General features: G+C 31.5%; 1 protein-coding gene across 1 annotated transcript in view; it reads right to left on the bottom strand.

The window, feature by feature from the left end:
• Window positions 1-8256: 8256 nt before the first annotated feature.
• LOC118182637 (uncharacterized) overlaps window positions 8257-21307 on the bottom strand; it is a 45177-nt gene continuing 32126 nt past the window's right edge. The window contains exon 7 of the mRNA XM_085815066.1: window positions 8257-20948. Within this exon, the coding sequence (XP_085671192.1) occupies window positions 20798-20948 (151 nt within the window). The 3' untranslated portion in view covers window positions 8257-20797. The remainder of the gene's footprint in view (window positions 20949-21307) is intronic.

Genomic DNA, 21307 nt, shown 5'->3' with positions numbered 1-21307 from the left:
CGTCAGGCCAATAAATGCAGGGGTCCCTCAGGGATCTATTTTAGGTTCAATTTTGTATCTACTGTTTGTAGCAGATTTTCCTATGTAGCAGGTAGATAACAATTTCTTCCTGGGATGTTACGCGGACGACACGGCCTTGGTCCGCAAATGCAAATTTTGCTATTCGTAAGCTGCAGAACATTGAGCATTGAAAACTGGTGCACAAATTGGAGAATATCCATAAACGCCCAAAAATCTAACTTGCTCATAGTGCGACGAAAACACACCAAGACGCCTATGCAGGAGAATATTACATTATTTAATGAAGTAGTCCCAAAAGTTCGGAAAGCCACCTATCTTGGTATAGTAATTAATGAACAACTTACCTGGAAGGACCACATCACACATGTTCGCAAAAAGGCGTTCCATGTTATTAATAGCTTAAAGCCCCTTCTAGGGAAATTTTCAAGTCTTGACCTAAGAAGAAAGCGTTTAATTTACCTCACCACTATTAGGCCAGTCATCACATATGCATCGCCTGCTTGGTCGACGATACGTAAAAATGATATTAAAAGGATGCAACTAATACAGAATAGAGTGCTTCGTACTATTACTAACGCGCATATGTATGTTAGTAACTTAACTCTTCACCATGACTTGCGGCTGGATACACTTGAGGAGCACATACGCAAGCTTAATAGGCACTTTTATGATAAGGCACTTAAGTGTGATCACATGAATATTTTCCAGACTTTCAACTACGTCATATTAATGGAGGATAAAGACCTACGTCCATTCGCGACCCACCTCTGCAACTCAAACTTCCCCACTTGATAAATTTCGTATATATTTGCAGATAGGAAGTTTGAGTTTGTATTGCATTATATCAGTGCTCCGCAACCTTTTCTCACCTGCGACGCACAAAAAATCTTTCTGGAATTTCGTGGCACACCAAAGAGTTCCGAGTTATTAAGGAAGTGCCGAAAAAATTCAAATGCGGACACACTTACAATCACACACACAACCACACAACAGTGAAATATATAAAAACATTTAAAATAGACATTATTAAGGAAAAAAATTGTCATTGTGTATTAAATACATGATAAAAAATTACAAAATGTCAAATATATGTATTTGATTGCGGCACACCTATATCCTACTCATGGCACACCAGTGTGCCGCGGCACACCGGTTGCGGAGCACTGCATTATATGACAACGTCTCCACCTCTGTCCATGATCCTTGTCTCTCCTGACCGAATGATGCCGGTCCCCTCTTTTTGCCACTTCCTATTTACTGTATTTACGTGACGATTGACTTATCGTGATGTAGCCATTGTGGCTAGTTTGATAGAACCTGATACGCAGTTCACAGGACTGCATTGCCGGCAATAACCTGCCAGTCAGTCAGTCACACCTGCGACACAGTGTATAAGCCGCACCCACTTTGGGAAGCTAGATTTGGGCATGCGTGGATGTGTCTACAGCTTTCCCGCTCTGTTGAACGGTGTAACACCTGGGTACATGGACAACGAGGCTCTACCCCTAATCGAATTACAATAGTCTCCTAATTGATACGTCACATTAACTGGCAATAAAATTATAATAAGTATTTAAGTATAGTGATAATAATTTAAATATTTGAAGCGCTTTTTTTTTTTTTTTTTTTTTTTATAAGTTTACTGTTTATCTGTGTCGTTTGAGCTAGGTGCAAGAGCCTGAAATAAAAGGGGTTAACACATTGGCAAGCACGAAAAATTTTAGTGCTGCTAGTAAAGAATTTAGATGCAATAGGAGCAAGTTGACAAATGGAGAAAATTCACAGTACGACAATAAAATGCAGGAATATACATAAATATACAATAAGCAATAACTATAGATTCAATACAGAAGATCCAATAAAAACCAGAATACATGTTATAAATATTCAGGACGGTCAGAGGTCTGTTTAAATTATATAGATTATTAAAATCATAGTCACAGATTTCGATGGCTGCATTGTGGTTTTTAGCCTGTTTTTCATTAAACTTCTTGGTAAGGTTGAAGTAGTACGTTCTAAGTAATGCGAACTTACAACTTAGCGTTCTTAGCAAGTTCTTCGTGGATGCGGCTATTGCGTAAGTTCCAAGGAGAATTTGTAATTCTGCGCCGTTTGTAATCTTTTTCTATTTGACTTACAGGCATAAGCCCAGACTGAACATGCATAACAAAGTAATGGGCGTAGAAAACGGACTTATAAATGAGTAACTTGCTATTTAAGGATAAAACACTGTTTCGAGCAATTAGGAGGAAAAGTTGAGTTTTGCCCACTCGAAACTTCTGTATAATAAATGTGATGTATGGGGTCTATGTGAGAGTATTATTGAGGATCACCCCAAGAGATTTCCCGCTCTGTTTTCCCATTCAGGTTTTGCGCGTTCGCTCTGATTGGTCGATGCTTATCCCAAATCGGCATAAAGTTTAAAACTTCGAACTTTATGCCAAGAGCCCTAAACCAGAATTTGTGATGTAGTACAGAACTGGTTGCCTGGCAACGAAGCTCGGCGTAAACCACTCATGCCCTTTACCGTCGTCTGAACTCAGCTTAAGGGGACGGATGCCTTTGTGGAGGACTTATCAGGACTACTATTCCTCCTTATCTGCTTGGCGAACATGAAGTGTCCTGAAGAGACAGTGAGTCTGACTACAAACTATGTCTTATGGAGTGTAAAAAAGACGACAAGATGAGAAAGGTTTAATTACACTTTATTCTCCACGATATTACAGGCGCTCCCGCACTTCGGGATACAAAGACCAACTACTTGTGGTCTGAACGTAAAACATATAAGAACTACTAACTAAATTTAAATAAGGGCTAACTTTGAATACTTTATACAGATGACTAACACTAAGGTTGGCCTTTTTGTTTATTACGCATGCAGAACGCAAACTGCGGAAAACTTTTTTAAAAAAAAAAACAGTACTTTTTTAATATCGGGAGGACTAAACCTCTGGCCAGGTGGACAGCAACTGATTGAAAGCTCACGTCGGATATAGTGGCAAGGAGGCTCACTTTCTCTCCATCTAACTCTGCTCTGGTGAAAAGCCACAACTTAGATACTTAAGCGTTAGCAAGTACAAGTTGCATAAACATGTTCACGCGTTTATTCTGGCCGTAAGTGGAAAATAAGAGAGGACAGTAAAGTTTTAAAATAAAATAAACGTTAGTAAAACTTAAGATCCTTCAGACTTTCTAAGGTAACTGGCTCATGACCACAAAAATTCCTGTGTAGCCGGACTTTCGCCTGAGATTAAACCAACATCAACATTACAGTATTCAGCGACTTCACAGCTCGGGTGGATCCTGCACAGAAAACTTTCCAAGGAAAACTGGTTCATAATTTATATTACGCGGGAGAAACCACAAAAGCATCCATGCAACTAGCATATTCACCGAATAGTTAGAATCAAATTATCAGTGTTCAGTAGCATTGACAAGAACAGTCAAATTATTTAATATCTCCATTGCGCATTTCTTACTACTACCTTCATTTTAATCATACTGTAAATTTTAATAATCATGTTGCTGATTTCATTCTTTATTTTTTCAAAAGTTTTACAGAATTTAGTAGAGTGGTAAAAAAACATTAAATCTTAAATTTTGCAGAAAACAAACCACGTTTCATTGGCATTTTTTTTTAAAAAATACAAGTTTTCCTGTCTGTACTCTAGAAATAAAGCCAGTCAATAAGCGTAAAACATAATACGAAGTGCGAAAGAGAGAATCTGTAGAGCCTTAAGTACCGCATAAGAAAACCAACTTGACTAAATATTAAGAAATAAGTGCTAATTTAACAAATTAAAAAATATAGATAAAATATTCACAGTCAAAAAAGTCCCTGACTGGACATATTTCATCATATAAAAGCAAATTTTCCGAGTAAAAAAAAATTGAAAAAATAGTACTTTTTAGTTTTTTTATTTGAAAAAAAAAAAAAAAAACCTTTAAGGAAGCATTCTTTCTTTTAAGAAAACCATCTAATCGCAGATAAGGGCACTGAAAATGTGAGTAAGTCAAAAGTCTTTAATCCGGACTCGTCGGGACTTCGGCGATTCCGGATTATAGATTATCAATTTAAATCTGGTAAGATGGCAGGCATAAATTATAAAATTAAAAATATGAAACCGTAATTTATGAAATAAAGAGCAATTATGATCTAAAGGGTATCAAAATTTACAGAAAAAAAGAGCTTAATATTTATTTGTTTACTTCATTAAACATTTCATTCAACGCGCGCATGCGTAAAGCATACATTTCGCATAGTCGAAATTAGAAAATTGCAACCAAAAATCTATTTGATGTGTATTCGTGATATTTATAATGACGAGGAATATTATTTAAATCATATTAAAGACGGCGCACATCGAGATGAAATACTACATTTAGTAAGGAATTATAAGCCGAATGAAATAAAAACATCTGCCCTGAAGATAAGGATAGTGCTGACAGATCAACTTCCAGTTCATTGCGCGCCGCGACGTTTCCTCCCCCCGCAGAGCAGCGTGGAATTGATAAACAGATTTCGGAATAGTTAGAATAACAAAGGATATGCCTTTATCCATTTTTTGCAGCAATTCCACTTTTTGTTTGACGGACATCGAAACATGCTTTCGCTATGTAGATCCTTTGGCAGCTCCAGAATCGGAAATTCTTTTTGACATAATCGAAAGTTCAAGCTTACTTTTATAAAATTGCTCTAACAGTCTGCAAAAATTAATAAGCCGGATCCAATTAGAAGATTAAGGAACAACGCAATCTGCAACATTAACTGAAATAGATAGATAATTTTAGCTTAGCTTATACCATCCGTTATACATTAAACGCGCATGCGTAGACGCATATGCGCAGAAAGTTTGTAGATTTGAGGTCCGGATTAAAGACTTTTGACTGTATAAACCAATTTCCCAAGAAAATTCACTTCCTTTCAGGCAGAAGATTCTTGCATACTTTGTCTTAATCCATTTACCAATCAAAACTAAATTTTTATATGCTACACAATTTTTATCAGAGTTCTATGCTAAAGTCAAACATGATTTTCTAGGGAAGAAACATACATTTTAATTTCCTTTTGTTTCTTTGGTTAAGGAGATATTATGACCTCTTATGTAACACAAACAACATCAGTCTCTACATTACATTTTTTAAATTTCAACTGTCATTTATTTGCAGCTTTAAAATATTCCTAATACAGGGGTTGGACAAAAATATGGAAACACCTTTAAAAAAACATGTTTCTTTGCTTAATATGGTGTAGGAAACCCGTTGGCATCCAAAACAGCTTGCAGTCTTCTCGGAATAGATAAATACAGTTCCTGTATGTTTGCCAAGGGAATATTATACCATTCTTCCTGCAAAATGGTGGCAAGTTCAGATAACGATGTTGGCGGTGGATAACGAGAACGCACTTTCCGTTCCAATGTAGACCACAACGGTTCGATAATATTCAGGTCTGGTGACTGTGGTGGCCAGGGGAGATGGGACAACTCATCCTCGTGCTCAGAAAACCAGTCCTGGACAATGTGAGCTGTGTGAACAGGGGCTTTGTCGTCTTGGAAGACACCATCACCATCGGGGAACAAAGTTTGTACCATGGGATGAACTTGATCGGCCAAAATGTTCACATAAGTCTTGGCAGTCATGTGTCCTGACACAGTTATCATGGGGCGAGCAGAGAACCACGATATGGCTGCCCAAACCATAACAAAACCCCCGCCATGTTTCACTCTTGGCAACAAGCAGTCTGTATTATAGGCTTGAGATGGCGTTCTCCAGACGAAGAAGATTCGTCAGACCATATTACTCGCTTCCACTGCTCTATAGTCCAGGCTTTATGACCACCTTTTCCTGTTATGGGCATTAGCATCACTGATGAGTGGCTTCTCAATTGTAGCACGGCCAGCAATTCCCTGTTTATGAAGCTCCCTTCTAATTGTTTTGGTACTCACGGGGTTCAGTAACACAACATTCATTTCAGCAGTAACTTTTGCAGCTGTGGTCTTCTTATTTTTCGTCACAATTGCCCTTAATGATCGTCTATCACGATCACTCAGGACACACTTTCGTCCGTGCTGTGATTTAGCAGATGATGTTTTTCCGCTTTTCAAATATGCGGAATAAATCTTCGATACAGTACCTCTTGAAACACTAAACACCTCGGCTACCTTGCTTACGGAAGCACCTACCATACGTGCTACAACAATTTGCCCACGTTCGAAGTCTGTTAACTCTGACATGATGCAATGACAACCTCACATAACAGTACTCCGACAACAACTGAACTGTTTAGCACATTTACGAAGTTGTATAGGTGGCGTCAGTAGTCAAAAATGCCAGCGCCACCTACATATTTCATTAAAATCAATCTTTCTTTTCAAACATGCATTTCACAAGGTGTTTCCATATTTTTGTCTATCCACTGTATATTGCATTACAAAATAATTACTAATATATTTCGACCTTTTATATTGTGTGGTTTAGCAGATAAAATGTCAAAAACTATGAAAAGATTGACAAATATACCAAAACACTTGGTGGCTATGTGTTTAGATTTAATTATTAAATTATGAGAAAGTACACAAAGGCAGAGCCTACCTTAGACAGAAAACTGTCCTCACAAAAGAAATTTCATAACAGAAACTGCGTGGCATAGCTCACATTCTAATGGATAATCTTTTATGTATGTGTATCCTTTGCAATGCAGAAAAAGAGCAGCACCAAAAACCAAAAATTTTGAACACGCAGAAACCTCCAGCAGAAAACGTCCATATTGAAGCTTGAATTTTGAATTTGTTTTTAGTTTATTTTTTGTGCAAATAAAATGAATTCTCGATTAACAAAGTAAGAATGCACTGCCACTTTGCAAAGTGTAAGATATGTTTCAAATGTAATCAAAAGAAATGGGTTGGCACTCGGCAAAGCACATATTTGTCTTTCAAATTTAATGAACAAACTCGGCGATTTTTTAAGGAATACATTGCCAGTGCCCAAAATAAATATTTTCATTTTCTACAAGCCAGTGTGTTGGCATTTGGTAAAGAGCAAGTTATTTTTCTTTCCAATGTAATCCATCTGTTACTGAATAACAAACTAAGCAATTTAAAAAAATAATTGCACTTCTTTATCTGTTATAAATTACTAGCTGCACTCATTAATAATTAATCACTTTTATAACATCTATTACATTTTTAGGTGTATGGTACAAGAGAGAAACAAAGGAAATGTACTTATAATCAACCTCTTCCTTTATCTGATATTGAACCAGTAATGCAACTCAACGTATCTCTGCCAGTTTTATCCTTACACGTAGGTACAGGCGATGGAAAAAGGATGTTTGGGCAAGCACTTAACCCTGAGTATTCAAAATTCTGAAGAAGTTCATATATTAACATCATAGCATTTCATAGTCGAATTAAATTTTGACAAAGTCTAATTCAGTAGCAGGTTGAAATGTAGATGATAAATGCAAAAGCAGTTCATATAATAGAGAGAAAATTTTTTGGAAGCACACTGTTCTTTCTAGCATATTGGTCAGAAGATTATTGGTGCAGCAGAACAGTTACTGCATGGTTAAAAAACCTTTAAATGAGTTATGTCTGGGAAAGAGGCTTAAAAATCATCGAATGAATATTATATTAAACATTATTTCTCAACTTTTTCTATAACAGCAGGCTGAAATGTGCATCACAAATGCAATAGCAATTTATATAACAGTGAGAAAAGTTTTTGGAAGCATGCAATTCTTTCTAGCATATTGGTCAGAAGACTATTGTTGTAGCAGAGCAGCTACTGCAGGGTAAAAAAAAAAAAAAAAACTTTAAATCAATTTTGTCTGGTGAAAAGGCTTAAGAATCACCCCATGAATATTTTATTAAAAGTTATTTCCCAATTATTTCTAGAAAGAAAACAGAACAAAAGAAAACACATGCTTATCAATGAACATTTTATATACATGGATATATAAAAATTTATCTATCAAAGAATTTCTTTGAAACAAATAAATGGTAATTTTCATAATTCCTTTCTTGAGGGGATAATAAAACAGTTTCAATATTAAAGCACTTCAAATTTCTGGAAGAAGTACACTTTTTTTTTTTTTTTTTTTTTTTACAAGATGAAAATATAAGCTGAACTTTCCTTATAACATGGTGAATAATGATGCCTTAAATACTTAACAAAACTCAATGCATGAATTAAAGCATTTTAGAAATATACTAAATGAATCAGAAACAAAAGACATGATGAAAAAACATATTTTATTCAACGGAATTTTTGCAACAAGCTGTAATTAAATAGACTTTTAATAAAATTTGATGGGGCATATAAGTGCATTCATTACAAGTATAGCTTCTGATATCAGTAGTATGATTTTCTTATGTAACTTTCATAATTTTCAAAGAAATATGTTAAATATACATTTAATAAAGAGTAAAACTTAAATATATATATATATATATATTCTCTACACGTCAGTAATATGTAACACAAGCCAACAGAATGAAATTTTACAGCAGGAAATAAAAGTAAAAAATAATACAAAGGATAGATTTTATATACATACACAAGCAACAAAGATATTTGCCATATCTCAAACATTTAAATTTATCACAGCTATAAAAAGGAATAATAAAATTATAAAAACTGGTCATGGAGAATAAGCATTAAATGATTTTGATGCTAAGCTGACACACTATAATGAAAAGAAAGATGGCATATGAAGCATATTTTTTTTTCTCTTCAGCAATAAAATAATTCCATAAATCACAATATTTAAATCAATATTCAGAAGCTTTTGACAAAAAACATCATTTTTGGAGGTTAAACGTTATTTTACAAAACTTAAAAAAAAAAAAAAAAAAAAAAAAAAAAAAAAAAAAAAAAAAAAGTTATCTATCAGACAGTGAAAGGGAATATATCTGATACAGAAATTAAAATAAATGCATCAGAAATGCTCTACAAACACAAGCAGTTATAAATTTAGGATAGAAATGTATAAATATGATAAACAGTGAAATTTCAGTTTTAATTGTATAAACAAAGCTAACACATCAACCATGAACCTGATAAGAATAAAATATAAGTAAGGAAAAATTCAGCATAAAAAACTCAATGTAAAAAAATCTAACATGGAATGTAACTTTTGCATCATTTTTCTTTAATTAATAACAACTAATTTATTAATTTTGTGCAAGAAAATACAAATGTTAAATTATGTGTGACAATTAATACTGAATGATTGATAGCTTTTTGGAACAGTAAAACTTCTACAAAAATAATGAACATGACATTTTATAAATATCTCTCTGTTATTACAGCAAAGCCTTGATTATACAAATGATACTCTTGGACATATGAACTCTTTTCTTCTTCTTGATTATTTATAACTTGGATATTATTAAATTCTTATAATTACTTCTATCTTACCACACTACTAATCTCATTCTATTCTGTTATCGGTCAAACTTTGTGTCAGTAGAAGCTGCATATTAGAAGACAGGAAGATGCAAGAGGTGCAACTAAATATTAGCATTACCTTAAAAGAAGAAGCCAGAACAATTTTTGAATGGAAAGAGATATTTAAAGTAAATTAACAAAGATGCTGCACTTTCTATTTAATATAGTTGTTTATACATAATAACGTAACAAATCAAATTAGTGTTGCTCTTCCTTTCAGAAAAGAATGCATTCCTACGATATACTACTACTTTGTGCATGTACTGAACAGGCCCTCCCCAAATGAAATACAGTCAAAAGTCTTTAATTCGGACTCGTCAGGACTTCGGCGATTCCGGATTATAGATCATCAGTTTAAATCTAGTAAGATGGCATGCAGAAATTATAAAATTAAACATTTGAAACTGTAATTTATGAAATAAAGAGCAATTATGATCTAAAGGGTATCAAAATTTACAAAAAAAAAAAAAGCTTAATATTTATTTGTTTACTTTATTAAACATTTCTTTCAACGCACGCCTGCGTAAAGAATACATTATGCATAGTCGAAATTAGAAAATTGCAACCAAAAAACTATTTGATGTGTATTCGTGATATTTATAATGATGAGGAATTTGATTTAAATCATATAAAAGACGGAGTACATCGAGATGAAATACTACATTTAGTAAGGAATTATAAGCAGAATAAAATAAAAACATCTGCCCTGAAGATAAGGATAGTGCTGACAGATTAACTTCCAGTATATTGTGCGCCACGACATTTAAATTTCAGAAATTAAAAATTATTTTTTGTATAATACTATTTGAAAAATTAAAATACCAAATAGTTTAAAAAGTATTTTATAGCATACTTTATTTTTAATTAACAAAATTATACTTAAAAAAGTAAATCATTATCAAAATGATATTTAAAAAAGTAAAATTATTCTTTATCACAATGTCAGTTGCATTTAAAATGTCAAAGAGCCAGCTTGGAAGTGCCTGTTCTAGACATTTTTCATTCATTCATTCTTTGTGCGCGGAAAGGAACAATTTTGTGAAAATTATTGCACATATCCCACATTCTGCACTTCATTTTTATGAAAGATCTACGTAAATGACATTTTCAGAGCATAAAAAATCCAAACAGAATTTGCTTCTTTTGAATTTGAAAGAAAAGTGTAAAATTACACTTCTCTTCATTCATTGCATAAACACAGATTGCAAGTAGATTTAAAATAGTTTTTTGCAAATTATTTATAAAGAACTGTTCAAGGAAAATTATAGGTACAGATAAACAGAGCATTACCTTTTATTATTTTCACTTCAGCAACGGCAAGTGAAAAGACTTAATTTCTAACACTGCAGCTGACAAACAAGAAAATTGCAAAGCATAGTAATGGACTATAAATGATTAATTTCTCTTTGTTTTATAGCTTCTCTTTTATATTTTTCCAAAAAAATCTTCACCGATTCAGATAAGTGCATTGTGATCACAATCACAATATCTAGACCTTTCAATGTGCCAGCAGTATCCCAAATTTTGAAGATGAAACTACATTACATAAAATTTTTCAGGTTGTTTGGCCTACACATTATATTTTATTTTGGCTATTTTAGGTTTTTAATTAGTATTCAATATGATGTGATAAGACTATTTTGGAAGCCTGATATTTTCTCTAAATTAACAGAATTACTGCTTAATCATTTTATGCCATTTTACTTACAAACAATTTTACACAGGAATGCAAATGAACTGTACAAGAAATCTATCACAACTTAAACATGAAATCTATCACAGAGAGCAAAACTTTTAATCAATACTTACAGCACCACTTCATGAACTTCAAAATTCAGAACTGCATCAAGAGAAAAACCATTGCTATACCAAATATTATTGTGATTCAAAACCTATCTACTCATTATTGCAAAATATAATATCTTTAATATAAATGCTTTCTTTCATGCTCTGCCTGAAACAGGATTTTGCTAAGAATGATTTCTCAAACCTGTTCTGAGAAAGGTATTTTCTTGCTTTTAATGTCAAAATGCTCTTGGTACTTTATATCTGGATTTATGTACTTTTAAATATATTGCCTTAATTTTTTAGTAATATTTCAAGATGCACGTACTTTCTGAAAGAAGTCACAAAATATTCTAGACTATATATATATATATATATATATATATATATACAGTACAAAGTCCGAAATCTGGACTGGTTGGGACCTCGGCGATTCCGGATTTGGGATTTTTTAGGATAATAGATCATCAACTTAAATGGCATGCAGAAATTATACAATTAAGAATACGAAATCGTAATTTATGAAGTAAAGAACAATTATGATATAAAAGGTATCAAAATTTACAAAAAAAAGCAAAGCTTAATATTTATTTATTTATTTTTTACTTTATTAAACATTTCTTTGAATGTAAGTTGGTTAAGATGCTTCCACAAAAAATTCAAAAAGTTCCTTTTTCTTGTGTCATATACAGTGGACTTGTGCAGTCTCTACGGGTCCTAAATTCTGCTACAAAGCGCTTTTCTAAGTTTTAAATTTTCACCGGGCCTAAACTTTGGATCCCAGTGCTTTCCCTAAATCATAAAAACTTCTCATCCCTTAATTTTGACGCTCGGTGCTTCCCCAAATTCCCAAAATTTCGTCTTCCCTAAATTCTGCCGCCACTTCTAGGTTTACGGTGAATAACATATCAGTTATTAATTAAAATAGCACTAAATGTAATCTTTTGGCCTATGAGTTTCATTAACAAAATCTATTTTTAGCATATGAAAAGAAATTTTTATTGAATTTTTCCTCGTCAACATTTCTTACAGCATTTAAAAATCGATAATCATCGCCAAGTCTAATGTTAACATAAAAGGTTACCATACTCTTGTTATTCAATTACTAATATATAAAAAAAAGTTTAGACATAACTGCATGAGTTATTACTGAAGCTGTCATGTATTGATAAACATGTGGTGATGAAAGCAAAATATAATAAATAATGACTCGTTAGGTCGGTGTCAGGGATATAAAATAGGTGAATGTTTCGGTTTGAGATGTATGCCAAGTAGCCAGAGCCAAATTATTAGTCTCACAAATTTATGCTTACATGATTTTTTTCCACATCGAGGTATTTTATTTAGTGCCCAAGTGAAATTAAGAATCAGAATTTTTTAGTGAAAATCTCCACATGTTTTATTATGGAAGGAAAAATTAATTGCGCATGCATAAAGCATCAATAATAATAAAAAAAAAGGTTTGTGGCTTTGAGGTCTGGATTTTAGATCATTCCGGATAATGGACTTTCGGATTTCGGACTTTGTATTGTATGTATATATATATTAAATTCAATAAAAATTCAGTTTAAATTCATGATATTTTTAAAATTCAGTAAAACATATCTAATTTCATTCTTTTGCTTGATTTGGACATTGAAATGTTTACCCTGCGTTGGGGAGGATTTCACAATTTTCAGATGAACTGTCATAATTAAATACTTTAGAACAGTTATCAGCTAATTTTGGATACAGAAACACAATGGTTTTCAAGTGAAAGAGGGATTATAATTGAGTCTGATGTATCCTCGTCTTAGCACTTTGCGGGTCGCGCATTTATCGAAGCGCCGTTATACTGCTGCCAGTTCACGCAGGTTCTACTGCTCGCCAAGGGTGATATTTATACAATTTTTCGAAACATATGTAGTTGGCATATAATTATTATTAAAGAAAGCAGTAAAATAACTGCTACACTATTTTTATTATATTTTATTCCAATTCTATTTTTTAATTAGTACTAAAACGTTTTATTTAAAAAATTTAACTCCTAGGATCCATAGTTCTTTGTAGAATGATAATTCTGTAAACATTTTCCAACATGCAGAGAACGTTGCAGGAAGAACACATGCATGCAGTGAAACTTCTTTTCTTTTCGGCAGTGCAGACTTTATAGGCCCTTCGCGGGTTCTGAATTCTCCCACTATCACTAATATGTGTTATTCTATGTTTTCTCATGTCTGCAGTAAGTCTGCCTGGTGGATCAAACCTCGGCGATCTTTTATCACATTAAGCAGCTGATCTTGATTGTTGCTCCTGTTCATTCCCATTAACCCCTGCTAGTACAAGGTTTAGTAAAAATTGTTTGAATCTAATAGGATTTTCAGAATTTTTGATGTATATCTGGAATGTGTTGAGTAATGCACAGTTTATGAGATATAAAACCGTTTTTTTTTTTTTTGTCCATTTTTTTGTTTTGTGAAGTATGGAATAACACGATAGGTATTGATCGGCGTAATCAACACCTTACATAAATTTATTATACTCATGTATGCAAATTGGTTTAATGCACTTCTTTTGGTTCTTTTACTCACACATTCGACCACGTCTGTTGAAGTTATCGTAGAAATCATCATTATCAATTTTTTGGCCGAATTCCATTTTTGTACCATAATTTTCCCTTTTCTACGAAATTCCATTGACTTATTTTTCAATGTAGCAGATTTCAAACAATTTGGCACTCCTCTGTTTACTCTAATTGTGCCACAGATGTTTGTTTTACACTTTAGAAACTCCTCTGCAATCTTTACACTATTGTAATAGTTGTCCATATATACATTGTGCCATAAATTTAAATATGGCGATAGCACGGTCAGTATTGTCGCAATTAGCGATTTGCCTTGCGCGCAATATATTTCTAAATTGCATATATAATCAGATGTCGCCTCACACACCATACGGACTAAAATTCCATATTTTATAATTTTCGCAGGATTATATGTACGAAAAGATAGCCTGCCCCTCCATGGAACGATACCTTCATCCAGCAATTATTCTTTCTTGGGTTTATAAATTTTTTGAAACTTTTTTACCAGGTACGAGTTAATTGGTTTTATTTTATCAAGTCTTTCTTGGCAATGCTCATTATTACTGAAGTGCAAATACTTCCATAACTGCCGAAATCGGTTCCTTGGCATAGTATTCCCAAAAATAGGTGTATGTAATCCAGGGTGAGTAGACCAATAATCGTCTTGTTCTGGTTTTCTTACTATTCCCATTAGGATAACAAAACCCAAAAGTTTTTTTCATTTCTACAACATTTGTATCAATCCAAGATTTATTCTTTTTGATTCATTATTGTTATCATTATTTGACTGATTATGACACAGTCAAAAGTCGTTAATTCGGACACCCATAATCCGGACCTCAAAGCTACAAACCTTTTACGGCTGCGAATTTGCGTGTGCGCAAAATACATTTACGAATGCGCATTTAATGTATAATGGATGGGATAAGCTAAGCTAAAATTATCTAATTATCTATTTCAGTTAATGTTGCAGATTGCGTTGTTCCTTAATCTTCGAACTGGATCCGGCTTATTATTTTTTGCAGACTGTTAGAGGAATTTTATAAAAGTAATCTTGAACTTTCGATTATTTCAAATAGAATTTCCGATATATATTTACTAATATGTAAAGGATATACAAAGTGAAAGTATCTTTCAGAGTCCATTAAACAAAAAGTGGAATTGCTGCAAAAAATAGGTAAAGGCATATCCTTTGTTTATCTAAACTTTGTTTATCTTTAACACTGCAGAGCGCAATGAATTGGAAGTTGATCTGTCAACACTATCCTTATCTTAAGGGCAGATGTTTTTATTTTATTTGGCTTATAATCGCTTAGTAAATGTGGTATTTCCTCTCGATGGACTCTGATATGATTTAAATCAAATGCCTCGTCATTACAATTCACTTCCGATAGCGAAGAAAGTAACAGAGGTTATTGAAAATGAAAAAATTTCGATTGACAAATTAGTCGGTATTCTCGACACAGCAATTATATGACTTGAACAGCGGAACTTTGTAACTGAACAAGAAATTATGTCTGTTTATGGAATTAAAGAGAATGTATTATCACATAAAAAACAAAGCAACTTAAACAACTTACATTGAAAGAAATCTTTAATAAAGTAAACAAATAAATATTAAGCTTTTTTTTTTGTTGTAAATTTTGATACCCTTTAGATCATAATTGTTCTTTATTTCGTAAATTATGGTTTCATATTTTTAATTTTATAATTTCTGCATGCCATTTTACCAGATTTAAACTGATGATCTATAATCCGGAATCGCTGAAGTCCCGACGAGTCTGGATTAACGACTTTTGACTGTATAAGTTTGTTTGTGTGGCAAACAAATTAAATAAATCGTCCCCAATGAACACCACAGTTGATAATATATCTGGCGTGTATGGTACTTGTAACCCAAACTGTTCCAGGCAAACATGAAAGTTAGGTTTAAAATGAACTTCTGACCAATCATTTGCTACAGAATTCTCTTCATCACTTTCAGATTCACAAATTATTGGTCTTCCGTTATTTTTTAATCGTCTCACAATTATATCGCTCCCACTGTCCGAATCACTTTCACTATCAGAGCAATTATTCTCTTCTGATAACAGATCAGCATATATTTCCTCATCGAAGAGCATTTTGAAGGATATCTTTAAATCTAACGTAAGTTTCCGATTTTTGAAGGCAGCAAAAGACAGTCTCAAACTAACAAAACAAGCGTCCACGAAAAAAGATTTCAATAATAGGCAGTCTGGTGAATTAGGAGAGGAAAACAGTTGAAACCAATGTTTCCTGATCGTCAAATGTTTTGCTATAGTATGCCTATCTATACATACGTCGATGTGAAGCATCGTTGTTGGCGAAAATAAGTCACGCGTACATGACAGCGGCCGATAACCATTGGCGAGCAAAAGTCATGCCAGCGTGACAGCGGCCCGCAAAGTGTTAATAACATAACAGATTTGACTGAATTCCTTTTCTTTTATATTTTTTCTGGTTTTGGTATATTTTTTCAGATTTTTAAAATTTTTACGTTTTAGTTTCACATTTCTTTTATTCTTATTTTGCATATTTAAACGATATTTTGAAATTTATTGGTATTGAATTTCACTTCTTTTTAGTCTGTGTTAAAACTGGTTCTAAATTTCTCACTTTCTCACTCTCTCTCTATATGTGTGTGTATGTGTGTTATATACATATGGTTTTGCTGATCAAAGGGTTAATGCGGAATATGTTATTTTCCCTTTTGTTATAGCTTTCCTTAAGACTACCTTTTAAAAGATACACTACATTTCACATCAGAAAAATTCATAGAAGACCCAAGAATGAAAAAAGTATAGCATAAAAGGCATGAAACGATAATTCTCTTATTTTTTATATTTACTAATTATAAATACAGATATGCAAAAGGTCTTTTCATGACATATTGAGTCTATCAATCTGAAGTTGAAGAATTCTCCATGAAACCATACTTCCTCTCCCTCCACATTGAGAATGTTTGTTTAAATATGATGGAAAAAGCCATCATAAATATTTAAGTAAATTATAGTTTAAATACTTAAGTTTCATGAAAAGGCCAAAGAATACAGCATTTCATTAGTCATGAAGTACGGCAAGGAAAACAGAACAGAAGCTTGTGATATATATATTCTTCAGCCATAAAGACAATACAAAGAATTTATCATATTAGATATGAGAAATTAATTTGTGCATTTACTCATACTAATACTATTTTTTATAGAAACTGTAGTTATGTTTAGAAACATGACTAGGTATATAAAATATATAAAGAAATAAAATATAAATAAATACTTGTACAAAGTAAGTTCTTGATCTATACAATCAAAATAAGCAAAACTCACATAAAGCATTAATCAGATGTGAATTAGTATAAAACAACTGCAGATTAAACACACACACAAATATTTTTGAAACAAAAATAAAATTATTTTTCACAACACAAAATGATTATTACAACCATATATGATTAGTCCTGATGATAAGATGAAAAAACATAAAACTTATCAATTTGAAACTTTGCAATAGTGCTGGAATGTTGGCAACTGAAAATTTCCCTGCATTTCACTAGAACAGAGTTTTAAAATCAAAAATCTTCTTAATCACTGTATACTTTACTATAAAATAATGATTTCAGTGAATTTTGAACTATAATTTTTTTAATTGAAATTTTGTTATTTTTTAATAGGCTATTTCAAGTCTAAAAATGTACTTTGTAAATATTACATATAAGAAACTGTTGGCAGAATTGCTGACTTAACAGAGAGTACATGTAGTCTAAGTATCATCATACTTTCCTTCTTGGTTTTATACATTATGCATACTTCATTATAATATTCCTTTTCTTTCTTTCTTTTTTTTTTTTCAGATGCAAAACTCTAAAATCAAATTTAAACATACACGCTTTTTAAACATACAATTAAGATTGACAATTAATTATCTTACAATACAATTGAAGATTAAACTTCAGGAACATCAGATAAAATCAAAATAGATAAATCTTCTATTACATACTTGTGCAGTGTTTGATTAAATTTAAAAGGTTCAAAGGGAAATCTGACAGCAGCCATTTCCATCAGTTATTGTGCAATTACTCTACTTCTTATTAAAAGATGATAAATTATCCATAAATTATGCTTGGATCAATTTAATATCACTAGTATTTTAACATTATAGCTATGATAAAAAATATGCTCCTGGACAATTCTGATCTTTTTGGAGAAAGGAAACTCGCTTTCATGCAAAAACAATTTGTATAACAAAAACACATTAAATTTCATTTTCTTTAGTTCCTTTTAAAATACTTATCGATATAAATCTGTTAACAAACATTTACAAACTGCTTTTATCTCTCTTCAAAAGTTTTCATTAATTATAAGAATTTCTGTAGAATTTAAAAGTTCATTTACAGAAACCCATTAAATAATCAGATTTGTTCGATTTTGTTAAATTTATCTTTGTGCATCATTATATAAAGAAAAACTTGTATTTGCTGCATTTTCTTTGTAAAGCTTAAATAATACAATTTAAACTTTCCAATTTTTTATGCAATTAAATAACAGATTCCATGCAATATGTTAAAAAAAATTCAATTTATAATTTAAGAGTAACAACTGTGAGAAACAATTAATAACTACACATTTGACGAGAAAAAGTTAAAAAGATGAGAGAAATACACCTCTCCAAATGGAGATTTTTCTAAAGTTCACTGTTTATCAGCATATGATACTTTCTCTGTCAATCACATCAAAGCGATTAATGTTAAAATTTTAAGCTCATTAAAACACAACTTATAAGTTGATAATTTAGATCACAGTCTAATAATCGAAATTTTCCCATTATTTATCATTTTCTTAATTTTCCATGCATGTAATTTCCTCCAATGATGTATCTCATTAAATTCGTCACATAAATGCTCATGTAGCTTCAGGTCATCCAGCCATTTGTATTTGTTCAATACTCAACACTTCTGAAAGGTTATTTTTCCAATGTTTTCTTTAAATTAGATAATAAAATCTGAAACAGTTGTTGTTATACAGTTACAAAGATTGCTTATCTACCGCATATACAAAACATATAAATATTCTAAACTATAGAAAATTATGCTGAAAATTAACAGACTAGGAAAATCTGCTTGCTGAAAATGTGCCCAATCATACAGCAATACACCTTCTACAACACAAGATATTTCCAAAAAGTTGTTTACATATATTTTCTTTATTACTGCTACAAAAACTTGAAGTTTAATCAATGAAATATAAATTTCATTTAAATTCACTAAAATTTAAAGTTAGCATGGTAACACATTCTTTGGTCAAATGCATCCCAAATTTATATACAGCTGTTACTGACACACTAGTAGCTAGCACAGACTCAATGCAATACAGAGAAACATTTTAAATGTCAATATCTAGTTATGCTGGACTTACGATTGATGTACCTTCAAATTAAGTAAATTAATTCTTTTTTTATTGTTAATTTCAGTCTTAAATTTCCTTCAGATTTTCAATATTAACTTTCAAAATTCTTGAAACATTTTAAAATTATAGCTGAAATATCAAATTTCAGAAATGTTACTATAGTGGCATGAAGTTAATATGCCTTAAACTATTTTCTTCACTTATTTTTACATAAAAATGATTTAATACTAATAATTATTTCAAATTCAAATGTTGAAATTTTATGAAGTAGTCAAACATACCATTTCATACACTGGCTTTAAAACAATGTTTAAAGTAAGATCATGGCATACAGCTTTGTTAGAATTTGAAATTATTTACCAATCCAATGTAAATTTGAATCCTCATGAATTACATAATTTGTAACAATACTACTGTTACTAATAACAATAATTATCATAATTACATGTGAAGCAAAAATGAGATTCGTTGCATTTTGTAAAGAAACTGAAAACTGCATATAAAACACACATTCCATTATCAAAAAGGTAATTAAATCTGAAATATTGTTCTTTGACAGCAGCGTGAAATTGCAATGTTTGATTAGATATTTACATTCAAATCATTTAAAGACTCTCTATACAATACTTCTGTTAACATTTTTAAAATCAAATATTCCTTTAACATCTTATGAAATGCACAAAATGCCCATTCTCCCCCTTTTTTACTGGAAGAAAAAAGGAAAGAATGTGAAAGAGTGAAATATATTCCTTAACCTAAAACAATAATAATTAAGACCAAGTAATAATTAAAAGTTCAAAAATATCACAAGCAAATACAACAATATAAAGATAACAATGAAAATAAAATTTCTGAAATGAGATTCTTCAAAATTTAAAACATGAGCAATAATATGCAGAACTATTAAATGGCAGACTACAATTATATGCATATAATAAAATATATGCAAGAAAAAGATACATCTTCATATATTATAAATATGCAAGTTTGAAAAAGAAAAATACACTTAATACTATTTTAATGACTTAACTTGAAAGAACTATGGACTATCTATTAAAATGATACTTAACAATTTAAAAATTAAGAAGTTCTATTTTCTAAAATGTGCTTATAACTTACTGTTCAGTTCTCAAGACATCTTACTATAATTTACAAAATAATAGCTTTGCAGGAAAAAGCAACAGTTGAATTTGCACAAAAATATATTCTTGAAATCAAAACACTACACAGTGAAGTTCTATTACATTATTATACCTATTACACTGTTTTACAGTTCTTTAAAGAAAAGACATATTACTTAAGTAGCAGAACAGCCAAGTTTAGTAATACTTAGCATGAACAATAATGTACTTTATGAAATAAGAGAAGGAATGAATGATATCACATGGATATACAATATGAAATAGTTTCAAAGAATTATTAGTGAAAAGTTTCATACATGTACTTAGAAGGAAACTCATTCAGATTAGTTTATCAGAATGAAAATTACATAGATGTGTAATCTGCCATTTAACTGTTTTCATAACATTAATAAGATATACAAATTGTAATTTATTTATCCATTAGTAACTTGATCAGCAATTTTGGTTGGTCTAGGTCCCCTTGATTTTCTAGGCTTATCTAATCTGTGGTCAACAACAGGAACCAAGGGCTGTTTTAAAGCTGGTAGAGTATTAGAACTTCTTTGACGATACTGAACTTCATACCTTAAGATAAAATATTTATTTTACTCAATCACATCTCTAAAAAAATTATTTGTTAGTGCATTGAGATTCACAAATATAAAATTTTAAAAATGATTTTTTTAAATTAAATTTATTTCCAAATGATGCTGCTTGTTAGAAAAAACAGTAAATAAATATCTGTAAACTATCAATGAAATTCATGAAAGAAAGAAAAGGAAAACAAGGAATTGAACTTTTACTTCATCTGCCAGTCAACCAACGAGCATATTTTAAGCTTCTGTATCAGATAAGCAGGAGTGGTAAGAAAAGATTTTTGGTGGTTATATATTATGAAAACAACTAGCTTTATATTACCTTATAACAGTTATTTGGAATACATT

Source organism: Stegodyphus dumicola, chromosome 4, assembly GCF_044657685.1.
Source record: "Stegodyphus dumicola isolate Sdum_Otavi_A_Nest chromosome 4, ASM4465768v1".
NCBI lineage: Eukaryota > Metazoa > Arthropoda > Arachnida > Araneae > Eresidae > Stegodyphus > Stegodyphus dumicola.
This window is presented reverse-complemented; position numbering and strand designations above follow the sequence as displayed.